The sequence below is a fragment of the Penicillium oxalicum genome, chromosome IV, assembly GCF_001723175.1.
Source record: "Penicillium oxalicum strain HP7-1 chromosome IV, whole genome shotgun sequence".
Taxonomy (NCBI): Eukaryota; Fungi; Ascomycota; class Eurotiomycetes; order Eurotiales; family Aspergillaceae; genus Penicillium; species Penicillium oxalicum.
The window spans coordinates 2,613,119-2,626,886 of record NC_064653.1 but is presented as its reverse complement, the minus strand read 5'-3'; the positions used below and the strand labels follow the sequence as shown (position 1 = coordinate 2,626,886).

The 13,768-nt window shown below is 51.4% G+C and overlaps 5 protein-coding genes across 5 annotated transcripts; 3 read left to right on the top strand and 2 right to left on the bottom strand.

Moving 5' to 3' along the window:
* Positions 1–691: 691 nt before the first annotated feature.
* POX_d05689 (uncharacterized protein) lies at positions 692–1,351 on the top strand (the record flags this gene model as incomplete). The annotated part of the gene is made up of 1 exon (XM_050114529.1): positions 692–1,351. The coding sequence occupies one exon, from the start codon at positions 692–694 to the stop codon at positions 1,349–1,351; it is 660 nt and encodes a 219-aa protein (XP_049969480.1).
* Positions 1,352–2,046: 695 nt separating this feature from the next.
* On the bottom strand, positions 2,047–4,017 carry POX_d05688 (uncharacterized protein; the record flags this gene model as incomplete). Its single annotated transcript, XM_050114528.1, has 5 exons — positions 2,047–2,093; positions 2,182–2,272; positions 2,334–2,410; positions 2,481–2,621; positions 2,682–4,017. 5 exons carry the CDS (start codon positions 4,015–4,017, stop codon positions 2,047–2,049), a joined length of 1,692 nt encoding a protein of 563 aa, XP_049969479.1.
* Positions 4,018–5,641: 1,624 nt separating this feature from the next.
* On the top strand, positions 5,642–6,135 carry POX_d05687 (uncharacterized protein; the record flags this gene model as incomplete). The annotated part of the gene is made up of 2 exons (XM_050114527.1): positions 5,642–5,863; positions 5,974–6,135. 2 exons carry the CDS (start codon positions 5,642–5,644, stop codon positions 6,133–6,135), a joined length of 384 nt encoding a protein of 127 aa, XP_049969478.1.
* A 423-nt stretch (positions 6,136–6,558) lies between these two features.
* POX_d05686 (Pre-mRNA-processing ATP-dependent RNA helicase prp5) lies at positions 6,559–10,316 on the bottom strand (the record flags this gene model as incomplete). Its single annotated transcript, XM_050114526.1, has 5 exons — positions 6,559–6,833; positions 6,905–9,721; positions 9,782–9,827; positions 9,877–10,035; positions 10,173–10,316. The coding sequence occupies 5 exons, from the start codon at positions 10,314–10,316 to the stop codon at positions 6,559–6,561; spliced, it is 3,441 nt and encodes a 1,146-aa protein (XP_049969477.1).
* Positions 10,317–10,846: 530 nt separating this feature from the next.
* On the top strand, positions 10,847–11,878 carry POX_d05685 (uncharacterized protein; the record flags this gene model as incomplete). Its single annotated transcript, XM_050114525.1, has 3 exons — positions 10,847–11,329; positions 11,408–11,710; positions 11,771–11,878. The coding sequence occupies 3 exons, from the start codon at positions 10,847–10,849 to the stop codon at positions 11,876–11,878; spliced, it is 894 nt and encodes a 297-aa protein (XP_049969476.1).
* Positions 11,879–13,768: the final 1,890 nt, after the last annotated feature.

Here is a 13,768-nt window from a genome sequence, read left to right as displayed (position 1 = left end):
GAGAAGGACTTTGATTCCATCTTACAATTATCATGATTCACCTACATTGATTACTACCTCTGGCTTAGAAATATGAGCGATAAACTCGGGAGGTCACCCGTAGAATAAGCTCTCAATACACGGATGGCCATTTATCGAGCGTGGAATAGCAATATAGCTGGTTGTACGGCATTGACACCTCGCTTATTAATATCCATCTTATTGTACCACCAAGCCTACAGTTGACTAGTCCAAGTTCAAAGTATTACGCAGAGTCAGATTTCCCTTGATTAGACCCCTGATTTCTTTGTCATTGTCAAAAGGCACTATCGTATTTTGCCGTCGCTAAAAGCACAAGCGCTCTGAGGGAGGCAAAAGTCCGGCTAAATTTTTGAAAAGTTCCGCATGGAAGTTGCTCGATAAGAGATTCAGTTTCCAGAATTGTTCTCCCCGAGATTTCGAGCATATGTGAAGACATCGAATTCACTCCTCATACAGCCTTTCACGTCGAGTGAACAAACAGCAAAACATACAAATCTTCAATCGAAGAGCATCTGATAAACGGTCTGCTCTTGGTACTATCACTATCACCACGTGATTCTACGTCATCCGTCCCCAGCCGAGGTCATCCAAGCCTTTACACTCTCGACTACTGCATCATTGAATCTCGTCGATTGATATCGCAGAGCTTGTTTTTTTTCTACCTTGCAAAATGTCTTCTCTATCAATTCGCCTCCGGGCACCCATCATCACACACAGCCATACTATCCGAGCCCCGACATCGCTCTGCCGACTCACCCGGTCCCGTGCCATCCACCTTGCCAGTGCGACAAGGCTGAACCACAAACGAAATGCACCATTGCCCTGCAAAGTCAACTCTGCAAGCCTTGCTCTATCCTCCCAAGGGCAAAAACAGTCAATTGAGCGATACTCAACCCCAAGCATCCGAAACTACTCCAGTACCTCTTCCCCCGCGAAACCGACAGCAGACAACCTGATCGAAGAACTACAAGACCTGTACGAAACCGCCAAAGACGAGTTTGAAATTGCCACTGAAAGTACCGACGGCTCCACGATCTATGCGTCGTCGGACCGGGAGTCTGCACGGGATGCTCTGAATCAACTATGCGCTGTTTACCATCTGTACACGGCGCGGCCGGGAGAGGACGTCGATAGCGGTGTTCGGAACACGGGGTCCAAGGCCGAAGGTGACGAGGCGGTTGGGGAGGGGGATGCTATCGTGGAGACGAATTTCAATCCGGGGGATGTCAGTAGGGAGGTGCGTGAAGAGGTGCGAAGAAGGGTGGGCCAGCGGGTGAGGGAGTTGAGGAATGCGGTCGAATTGTTGGAGGAAAGGGCACAGGCGGATTAGTTGAGAGACTCTGGACTATCTTGGGCTTCTACAATATGAATATGGTAATTTGGCGAAATCGATGAATTTGATCCCTCCTCACTATTTTGGGGGCTGATGCCAACGTGGATTTTGAAATTGTGGGGAGTACAGAGGCCATTTTTTAAGGGGTAATGGTACTATTTCAACCTTGAACCACGAGCGATCGCTCGTTAATCCCTACCAAGTATCACATTCCGGACAAGTGTTTGGTCTATCAAGTTTATTGATCGTCTGTTTAATGGAAAGCTTGAGCTACTATTCGGCTAGCACCACTCGCACTTCTGCTCTTGTGCTTTCAGACCGTTGTCCCAGTCAAGATGGGTGTAGCACGCCGAGTTTCGATGTGGATTTTCCCCTTGTTATATCATATTAGAAGTAAATTTCATTTTGACTATATTATTATGTTCACCCGAAGAGTGTATGTTCGGACAGCTGGTGCAGGTTCGATGGTGGCGCAAAGAATGGCCAAGCATCACAGTCATACACTGAAGTATCGAGCCGATTTGGGCCCCAGCTTAATAATTGCAATGTCGACACAAAGGCTGGCCGAGCCCGTGTGGCGAATTTGTAGAGAATGGTTTCTTCTCATCATAAATGGAAGGGGTATTTTTTGGTGGCTGGTGATTTTGATTCATCAAGTGGTGATTAGTGGATTTTGAGGCAATAGGGCTATGTCAGGTGATGGATGCGTGGATGAGATTCTTGTGTCGTGCGTAGTGCGCTGGTGACGCTTGAGTTGATCTATTCGGAGGCCCCAAGTCAGCCAGAGTAACAAAAATACAAAATAAATGATTGTAAAGGGAACATACCAGGTCTCGTGAAGCTCTTGGAGCATCCCGGATAAGTGCACTTGTGTTTACGCTCCCCATGGGTCAGTCTGTGACTGGACATATTCGATGACTGGAACAGTGTCAGATGAATGAGTTGAACCTTCGGGGCCGGTCATCATGGAACAACTTACATCGCCAGTTTCAAACTTGCATCCGGGGAATGTACATTTGAATGGCTTTTCACCGGTGTGGATTCGTGAATGTGTTTCTGTACCAGTTAGTAATTGTACACGCGGCCGTGAAGAAAACAGAAGTTAAAGGGAGGAGGGAGGGCATACTGAGCTCACTACTGTCAGTGAAGGTCTTCCCGCAGGTTTTGCACTTGTAGGGTTTGTCGCCACGGTGGCTTCGTTCATGTCGGTCTAGTGTCGCTTGTCTGGCAAAGTTCTTGCCGCAGACAGAGCATTTGAAGTTTTTGTCTGTGATGAGCATAGTCAGTATGAATTGCAGGGAAATTGGACTTGGGCTGGCGCTCGTACAATTACTGTGTGTCAAGAAGTGGCCCTGCAACTTGGACTTTTGGGAGAATGCCTCGTCGGGGCGGTAGCAGCCTTGCCAGCGGCAGTAGTACCCTTTACCTTTGGCACCTTGAATGGTATTCGTGTGCTCAGCTACCAAGTGATCTTGAAGGGCGCCCGAGTCGGCGAAAACAGCTCCACATGACGTTTGAATGCCATTGATAGAGGTGACCCACTTGCATTGGTGCACGGTGGGGTCTTGCGCAGTTTGCTCAGGGGTTGTGAGCACCGATGAAAGGTCTTTATCCAAGGGGGGAGGTGTGTCTCTCGGACTCGACATGAAGTGCGAGCTGACACTCGATCTGGATTGTCGGGAATAAGGCGAATAGGGGTGAGTGTGATGATGGTGACTGCGACATCGATGATGACTGCGATGTGGACCATGGACATGGAGAGTGAAATCATTGGGATTTTTGAATTCAACAGGGACGTGGTGACGGTGGTGGTGGTGATGCTCCTGTTCGAGACAGCCGACAGGCTCGTGATTGATATGCCCGAATGTCCCTGGAATCATGTGCTCTTGGTGGTTTGTTCCAAGATGCGAGTAATGGCAGTTTGCGAAATCAGAGCCCACCCCGAGGATTTGGTATATTTCCGTGGGATCAATGTGTAGCTCTTGAGGTAAAGGCTGGTTTTGATGACTGAGCATCTCCTGCCAATCCTTTCTGAAGTCCTGACAGCCGAGATGATTTTGCACATGCTGCTCACACTGCGTGGCATGGGCCTGATAGGAGGAAAGAAATTCATACTGAGAGCACGAATCAAGGCTCGTTGGCGCCATGTAAGCGACAGATTTCCCCATCTCACCAAGAGGGGGTTGAACGGCCGTTGAGGAGGGCAGGAAATGAGAAGAGTCAAAGATAGACGGCGTGATACCAAGAATAGATTCAAAAGTGCAATCATGTTCAGTGGCATCTTCGCAACAGTGATTTTCGAGGCAGACAGGCTCTGCACTTTCGCAATGATCCTCATCGCAGTCTGCCACGGAGCACGTTGTCGAAGCACCACAGGCCGCATAGCCATCACAGACAGACTCGCAGTCCCTGTCACAGTCATCCACGCATGTCTCTGCCTCACAAGTATCAGCCTCGCAAGTATCAGCCTCGCAAGTATCGGCCTCGCAACATACCTCCTCGACCCCGCAGTGGGCCAAGGAAGTATGGTGCTGAGCATCAGTACAATTCCAATGGGCATCGGGGTGTTGTGTCGAAGGCTCATTTTCTGTCTTTGGGTCGATATGAAGGTCTTCCCAGCGACATTCAAGGCAAAAGTCGGATGTCTGGGTGTGAGAAGCCATTTTCGAGACTGCCAAGAACGATTTCACAGAATGAGTTGCAAATTGGGCGTGGCCGTGGACCTCAGCACGATCATGGAGGATCAGAAGTTTGTGGCCGAGCACTTATTTCGTCTGGCAAGAACCGCACAGAATTGGCCGCGCACGGCAATATCAATTAAAAAAAAAAAAACCCGGTCCCAACTATTTCGATGCTTAGTTTCAGGCACAGCAGCAGCGTACAGTCTGGACGATAGATGGTCGGTGCGCTTGTGGAATTCGGGGAATCGGTCGACCAGCATGCGGCACACTTTTCCGGGGGTTTCTTCGAGGACCCTGCAAGACACCGGGATGAGTGTGTGGAATAAGAGGTGGGAGAGGTACGTTGCACAGACAAGAAAAAGGAATAAGATTATGAGTTTTAATGGCCCGTTTCTGTCAACTTGCGCCTGCGCAAAGTTGGTTGAAATATCGTGAGGACCTTTGGAGCGTAGATGCGGGCAGTCGATGAGGACCTTGTGGGCGAAGCGTCATGTCCTGCGGATAAATTGCAATATGCACGTGGGGCAGATACAACAGCCGATAGCGGCCACTAAAGGTCAGTAGGGCTTATGTCCCGATATTCAGGAGCCAACATGTTGGAATATTGAAACAGTTTCCTGGACTGAAAGTAGTTGCAGTCGGCCATATGAGTTTAATTTGGAAATTTGGAATTCGTCATTAAAAGATATTTTGCAACTCATAGAGTCCGCATTTCCTATCACTGATGCGCGACTGACCCGTCAAACTCAGGCATTTGAGTAACGCCAAAAACCTCATTCACTTGATATGAATACCTACATTCTTTATCTTGTCTAATACAACTGCCGCCCAGTCCTATAACAAAGCTCTTTTCCAAGCTAAGCCCAGTAATCCTCTGATCAATGATAGCGAGGTCGTGAGGGAAAAATGTCCAAAATCAGCGAAAAAAAACCACCACGGCCACACTTTGTCAATTGTCCATGAAGTCTTCCCGATCGAATCTGGACCTGGAACTAATTTACATTGGCAGATCTACTTGTGCAAAATGCTTTAAGCCATGAGGAATGATGAGGCAAATATCTCGCTACAGCTTGAAAAAGACACAAGGGCCTTCCTCAGGATTATAGCAAGTCACGCATACCCACATAGCCCTATTGAACTGCTCTGACCGCTATTCACCAGCGCAATTGCGCCATCCACCAAGAAACTCAAGATCCAAACACGACGGGAGAGGGGCTCCCGTCCGATCAGATGGCGGGCCTCAAGCCGAATCTGGAATCGTTGATCTGCTGACGTAACCCCACGTGCGCCAGCCTTGGTGATTGACCTCAAGAGGGAACGTTACTACATGACCAGTGACAACGAGTCAACGAATTATCCATTGCACTCAGAGTCAGTAAGATATCGCAAGTTACAACAAACATTGAAGACTCTGCTGGGTGGTGTTCGCTTCCGCCAGGGATTCAAAGCGAGTACTCTCAGACAATGTCACCAAGTTGACACACGACACATCCTCTAATCGTACCGATTCAACTCGCGCAAGGCTGATACTATTTGGAAAGCCCAGAGACCACTCTCTTGCCCCTCTATCTAACCTCCAATCTCTCTTCCCCACTCATCCAAAGCCATGGGCAACATCTGCTCCCGCTCATCAAATCAGCCCGAGGCCTTTACAGGGCCCGGTCGAGTGGTCGGCGCTCCGCCCTCGGCACCACAGTCAAATGCCCCTCGCGCATCCGTGCCGGCAAAAGCAAATTGGCAAAGTAGTCCTGGGCGAACGCTGGGAGAAAGCTCCCCGCAACAAGGGGGTGGTGACGAGGCGCGATCTAATGCTGCGATCGCAGCCCAGGTGAGTCGCATGATTTGCCGCGTGTCATCGAGGAGAGTCCCTTGCCCTCTCCTCGAGATAGTGAGAAGAGTCTAACGGGAATGCCCCCTTTTTTCATTTGCGTTTTGCAGAAAAGAGCCGAAGCAGCATCGGCGGCCAACAAGGGGAAGTTGGGGAGCAAACTGGCCGAGCAAAAGTCCAAGACTCACACACAGACCTTAAACGAGGCGAGTCAGACAGAGCGTGCAGTACGAAATGCAGACGAGGCCGCGGCAGCGCGACAATGGAATTGAGGAAATCCATCATCGCTTAAGGTTTTCATTGTATTTTGGGGTGTCTAGGGTGGCCTGTTCGTGTTCAGCGCTTCATTCGGTCTATAGTTGGCGGTTGGCATTTACATCTTTCAAAGCGCCACGTTTCTCCGTCGAATGTTCATAATCTCTTTGCTTGGGCGATCTTGCCTCGATTTTAAATTCTACTTTCATCACTGTTGTCCGTCCCATCAGCGGACAGCCATACACAGTGACCTGCCCGTGGTCTCACTAGGACAATGTTGGTCTGATTGTTGGAATGCGACTACAAGTGGACATTGGTTTGGACCACATCAGAAAAATCCGTGACACCATGCCATGGCAAATGTTCGTAAGAAAAATAGACAAAGACCCCGAGGCCTCTAGGAATGGATTGAAAAGGGGTTTCTTAAATAAATGGCGACGTTAAACCACGCTATAGCGACCACTGGCTGGTTGACGTGCATCACTATCGGCGGCGGCAACAGTGCCCTCCTTCAGCAGACGCATGAGCTCCCGCATGGCGTTTGTGACGGAAATCTCCGTCTCACCCTCGACAAGAATATAAAGCTTGGGATTCTCGTTAGGCCCGGGCTCCTTGCCAGAGGGATAAAAGCTGCCCTTGGTGGTGATGGAGGTTCCGGTAGCCTCCAGAATTTTGGCGACATTCGTGCGATTGGTGACGGCCCAACGAGCTTTCTCTGGTGCAAAGGAGGGTGGTCAGTAAATGGCTCAACACGGTAGCGCATGGAAAGGGGGAGAGGTGACTTACGGGGGAAGTCGTTGATCTCCAAAGTGGCGTGGAAAGCGCCTGCATCTGGACCACGATTGTCGATAGGCACACCCGATCGCATCACACCGGCACGGCTTAGACGTGCATGAATGTCCGCCACAGCCGAGCCCACCTTGTCCAAGGGATTCTTCCCGCCGGCATTGGGATCCTTCTCAGTCCTGTGGACAGTAATCTTTCCATCGAGATCGATTCCCTTGGGAACTCCGACCAGTGGCGCCGCTGCGGGCGCCGCTGCTGCGGGTTGCACCGCAGAAAGAGCTTTGGCGAAACGATCGTCATCGCCTTTCTTCTTCTCCTTCTTATCATCCTTGTCCTCATCTTCCTCTCCCTCTTCGCCAGTCTTGTACGTCCGGCGCTCACGCATACGTGCAGTTTCGCGCTCCTGGTCCAGTCGCTCCAGACCCTTGCCACCGAACCCGGATCCGCTGGCTTTTTCCTTGCCCGCCTTCACTTTCTCCAAGAAGCTATCCACCATCTTCTGGACTGGTTCGGGAACCTCTTGTCCACTCTGCTTGAGAGCCTTGGCGATATCTACCGAGTAGCGCTCTTGTGTGTCCATCAGGAATGTGACGGCCGTACCGGTATTTCCAGCACGGCCAGTTCGACCTGCACGATGGACGTAATCTTCCAGATGGTTGGGAGCATCGTAGTTGATGACGAGTTTCAATTGCTTGACGTCCAGTCCACGGGCGGCGACCGAAGTAGCGATCAAGACCGGGAAAACGCCCGCTTTAAAATCTTCAATGGTAGAGTCACGATCGATCTGATCTTTTCCACCATGAATAGACATACACGGATAACCCTTGCGCATTAATTCTTTCAGCAGGGTATCCGCGGACTCTTGACGATCAACGAAGATCAGCGCCCGCGCGTCCTCGTTCGCGTCGTCAGAGTACAGATTCCCAAGAAGCTCCAGGAGACGCACGAATTTCTGGTCTTCGTTTCGTACCTCGACAATCTGGGTAATTTCAGGAGCCACGACACTTCTGCCGCCGACCACAATTTCAATTGGTCGCTTGAGTGTCTTCCTAGCAAGAGCTTCCATGTTCCGAGGGAACGTGGCGGAGAACAGCACAGTCTGACGGTCAGGTCGAACGTTGGCCAAAATCTTCATTACCTGGGGTTCAAATCCCATATCAAACATGCGATCTGCTTCGTCGAGGACGACATACGTCACACGATGAAGATTGGTCACTCGCCCAGAATTCGCAGCAAGCAGGTCAATCATACGTCCGGGTGTGCAGACGACAACTTCAGCTCCACGCTTCAACTCCGCAATTTGGTCTTTGATGGGAGCACCGCCATATGCACACACAGCACGGAGACCAAGGGCCTTGAGGAACGGTTTGCAGTCCTTGTGGATTTGCGTAGCCAGCTCGCGAGTCGGGGTCATGATCAAACTGATTGGACCTTCCATGTTCCGTAGAGGTCGCTGATCCTTGATATGTCGGAACATTGGAACTAAGAAAGCCATGGTCTTTCCGGAACCAGTCTTGGCTACACCAATCACATCGCGGCCTGACATGATGCAGGGTATGGCTTGGGCCTGAACTGAAGTCAAGCCCTCAAAGCCCAGGCGTTCGATGACATCCAGAGTCTGCACACCCAAACCACATTGGGCCCATTTTTGGACCGGCTTGGGGATATCTTGGCCGCGAACTTTGATGCCGTCCAATTCAAGTCGAAGATTGGCAACTTCTTCTTCCGTCATGTCAGCTAGATGAGAAGGCTCATTGTAAAAGCTCTTGCGGAACGGCTCGTACTCAACCTTCGCATGATCAACGGTCGGGATTTCCTTTTTCTTTTTCTTACTGGCCAAAGCGAGAACATCTTCTGCGTCTTCAGCACCAACAGCCGTGAGATCCACATCATCCTCATCACCAAACAAAGCCTCTGGTTGTTGTGGACCCTTCTTCTTCGCGAATGTGACACCAGACTTCTTCTTTGGGGGACCAGTGTCTGTCAGTTCGGACATGAATGCGTCTAGAGGGTCAACGTCATCGGCCTCATCAACGTCCATCTCCGCAGCCTCGGCTTGTTGGGTCGGAACCTCCTCCATCTGAATATCGGCATTCGACTCTGACTGCTGGTTTTGAAGGCGAGCTTCGCGCCGTTCGGCCGCAGCTCGGGCGGCAGCCGCGGCCTGCTCCTCATTGTCGCCATCTTGCATATCGACGTCATCATCATCGCCCACGTCCTCGGCGCCTGTAATACCATCTTTACCATCATCAAGAGGTGGCGTTGGAAGCCGCTCTAGCTTCTTGCGGGTCGATTCCTCTTCGCCAAAGCCTAGTGTCTTAGTGGCAGAAGACTTCTCGCTATCAAGCGCTTGTTTACCGCCCAGACCAAAGCCACTAACATTTCCCTTGGCCTTCAATGGTGCAGGTGGTGCGACGGAGGGAGCTGCAGGTGGCGCTGCCGCAGATTTCGCCTTTTGAGGAACCGGGGCGTCAATTCCAAGCACTGCAGGGGTAGGCGCCGTGCCATTTGAGGCTGCGCCCTTGACGATCGCCTTGGGATCGAATTTTCCTGCATAAGGTGCCGGAGATGGGGCTTCGGTTGGGGTAGCAGGCGGTACGGGTGAGGCCACAGCAGGGGATAGACCAGATCTCCGGTCAATCTCGTCGAGGATGCCACGACCCCCACTGACTGCAGCCTGCTCCTTCTGCTTTCGCTCACGCTCAGCGGCCTGCTTGGCTTTCCACATTTCGAGTTTGGCTAGTCTCTCGGCCTTTTTTTGCTCGTCGGTCTGAGTGGCGGGGGCGCAGTTGGGGCAGGAGTTGTAGGCTTCGATGGCTGTCGACCGTTATGAGCATCGAACGAATCATAGCTGAGGTAGCAGTGAGAGTGACATACCTCTTGAGTACGAGATCTCGAGCGTCGAGATGCGCCGCGATCTCGGCTGTCAGCCCTTCTAGACTTGTGCTTCGAATCAGCAAGATCGTCTGTACGTCTCCGGTCTCGATCGCGCGAATCATCTCTCCTTGGCCGATAATCCCTGTCTCGACTCCTGCGACGATAGCCACGATCATCATCCCGATCTCTAGATCTACGGCGCTCGCGAGACCGATCTCTTCGACCAGGGCGGTAGCTATCTTCGTCACGTCGGTCTATCGATCGATCACGGCGTCTGTAGCCATCTCTGTCGCGGCCATTTTCGCGCTCGCGATACCGTCGCTAGAATGAGCACAATTGAGTCAGAGATTGCTTGAAAGACAGTTGTTAACAAGTTCAAATCACAACTTACCTCTGGACTACGGGACCTGCGGTACCCGCGTCCCTCATCCCTTCTGTGTCTGTCGTAGCGATCATCATCTCTGCGGTTGCGTCGAGATGACGAGTATGTGCTGCCTACAGGAGATGGTGAGCGAGTATCCCCGTGGCGAGCCATTATCACAGGCCAACGATGAGTGAGTATTACTGAAACTCAAAGGCACCGGATGGTTAGATCACAAAAGGCCTGGAAGAATTCAATACACGTCCAAATGACTCTCGTCCACAAGTGTGGTCAGTTGCGTTGTCCGACCCGCCAAGGAAATGATGCGTTGGGGACTTGACTGTCGAGCTTGTATGCGTCTGGGACTTTTTGCGCCTGGACTCTGGACCAGAGTGATCGCCATGGCTCCGTCACGTGGGGGCGGGCCCCCTTCACGTCATGTGACCACTGACTAGTCCCAGCTCGGCTCAGACCCAAACGAAGCTCAAACGCGCCCGCGACAGCTGCTATGCCTGTTTGGTTGTTTAGCTTGCTTGGCTCGATTAAGCGTTCCAGCCTCCCCTGCCCGCTTGCGTCAGTGAAAGCGTTCCACAGCTTGCACCTCCGCTCTTCGCACAGCCAATTTTGATTGCTCACAGCCACAGAGATCTGAATCTCAACGCTTCACCAGCAGGAGAATCACCACTATCACTTGTTCTTCATCAATGTCTCTGCAACGAGTCGCTCGCGCTAGTGCGCTGCGGCGCTTGTGCCTCGGCGATGCGTCGTTGCTGCAGACCCGCGTGACTGTGGTCCATAATCAGCTCGCCCGCCTGTCGCTTGCGTCGAGCGCCCAATTTCCGACACCACTGGTCGGATCAGTCCCCCCAATTCATGCTCAACAACGATCGCACTCCTACGCGACCGACAGCAAGCCTACCAAAGCGAAGAAGTCCGCAAAGAAGCCCGCGCGCCAATTGACCGAGAAGCAGAAAGAAGCCAAAGAAAAGAAGGAAAGCCGAGAGCTTCTCAAACAGCTCAAGGAGACAGCTTTGACGCCCCCCAAGAAGCTACCCCAGACATCTCGTGCGGTTGCGACTCAGCACAAGCTCAACGAACTCAAGGGCCAGTCATCGTCGCGCTCCCCAGTTGAGACTTTCAAGGAAGCCGTCGAGCAAGTCACCGCTCAGAGACTGGCTGAAGCTGATGTACGCTGAGCCCAATAGATTCCGTGGCGGGGTCTCTCCCCATCTGTCGTGGACGCCGTGCTAACATCTGAATGGCAGCGATTCATCGAACAAGCCGAGAAGAACCGGTCTACAAACGAAGCTTCGTACGAGGCATGGCTCAATCAATACACGCCAATCCAGATCAAGCAAGCGAACACCGCTCGTAAACACCTTCGCCGTCTGGGCCACAAGAAGTATTACGGTATCCACGATGAGCGCCTGGTCAAGGCTCCTCTGAGCCCATACTTGTGGTTCATGAAGGAGCGTCACGAGAGCGGCGACTTCAAGCACCTTACCGTCAAGGATGCATCCATGCGCCTTTCTGGAGAGTGGAAGAATCTGACAGATGCGGAGAAGCAGGTAAGATTCTCGAGATGTGTTGCCAGTCAATTGTGTAAGCCCAACTAATCACTTGCGTAGCCCTACTTTGAGAAGGCCGGACGCGATCAAGAGCGCTACCGTGAGGAATATCGGGAGGTGTATGGCGAAGATGTCCCGATGCCCAAGTCCAAGGCCACTTCTCCGTAAACGGCTCGGTATATTAGATGGTAGCGGAGTATGTCTCTTCTAAAGGTATCTGCGCTGATGATTGGAGTAGTTTGGAAGGGTTTATGGTATTTTCCATTGTTGACTGTTGTTCATCTCGCTCGATCCCCCTGGTCGAATGCCATTGTATTTTATGCGCTTCAGCAATGTAGTATTCACTCATGCGGCCCCAAGTACTCGCTTTATGAGAACAGAACTCTTTCTACGTACTGCCTGTAACTCACGTCCTCCCTCGTGACCATTCATTTTCACCGGATAGTCTAGAGACATACCATATCACCACTGCTTTCCAGACGTGTCAGTATATGAAAAGGATGCAGCTGCCTTGACATGATTTATCTCAGGTAGATCCTTTCCATTCTGTTCTCTCTGTCTGGCAATCTAATCCGCCCGGCAATTAACATCGACGCAGAAATGTCCATTCCAGTTTCCGGCTGCTTACATAGACCTCGACACATACTCCCGTAGAGAGTGTAGTACTCCTACCTTAGATCATGTACCTAGAATGGAATGCCTCGGCGCTCCCGGGTGCCTCCGCCATTTGGTCACAACCCCATGCACCTGGTTCGTTCTGATCCTCTCGTCCGTTTTGACCCACGACTTGTGAGTCAAGTTGGTGAAAAGGGACACTTAGCAGCCCGATGCTCCACTTTCATGAGCGGATCAGGCGGTTTGTGTGGTGGTGGATGGTGTGGATCTCTTCACCAACATGTATACGGGTTTTTCTCCGCACGAAAGTGGCGGTGAGAAAGAGACCAGCGAAACTCTGACAGTCGTCGCATGCAGCGGGCGCCCAACTTTTTGAACGGGTCAGAGTTTTGTCTTTTGAACGGTCAGCATGAAGATTGTCCGGGGGAAAGTTCTCATGATCGATGGGGGTCGAGGGAATTTTTCTCACCTTGTTTACAGCTCACCGCAAGTGGTGAGGTTGTGATAGGGTTCCATTCGCATCTCTATACATTCGAGGTTTGAAATTGGACTTGGATTCTGCACATCATCTTCCAATATGTGGACTCGGGATGAGTCCATGTTGCTCTAAGGATGTATATGTGCAGGAAACTCGAAGAGTTGGAACGTAACATCCAGGTTCTCCGTCTGCACGAAATATCCGACCCGAATGCAGCATGCAGACGGGACTCACCCCAGCTGGCGTGCTGGAAGTCATACTACACCCTTTCACATCTGACAGCATCCACCGGGTCTGGATTCATACATAGGTACTCATTTCCAGTTCTTTCCAGATCCGGCGTCAATGTTTGGTCTGCGTCTAGGGTGGTCCACCGGAAAATGCCATGTTAGGCCGCCAGATCTCGACGTAATCGTCTCTCACCCATCCTAATTCCATTTGAGGATCCATCTCGAGACGCCACAATGAGGAAGTTTTTGAGGGTGACACGCCAGATGTGGAATTGACTGGTAGGGTCCTCACCATGTGAATAGACCCGACTCCTGCACGCGTACAAGAACGTGTTTGCTCCAATCCATATATCTGCAGCATGCATCTCCTGGAATTGACTAACGAGTCTTCTACCGGCCCCTTTGAACGGTGCTGGTCATCCATATGTTGTGCAGAGTTGACATTGCAGACATGACGGGTCTATCCGTGACTTGGCCCGTCAGGCATCCATGGGTCCCTTTGCCTTTTGACTCTTTGGTCTGTTCCCGTAGTATACAGGCAAATCTTATTCGGTGATTCAAGTGTCTCGGTAGCAGAACCAGGGATCGGTGATCTCCACCTCAATCGGAGAGGATCCCTGGTTCACGCAGGCGTGAAATGAGTTAATTGATATGTAGCACCAACCTTTCTCGGCGAAATCAGACAGTGTATACATTGTTGATGCGATCTCGATCAGATCTCATTCTTTCGGGGCT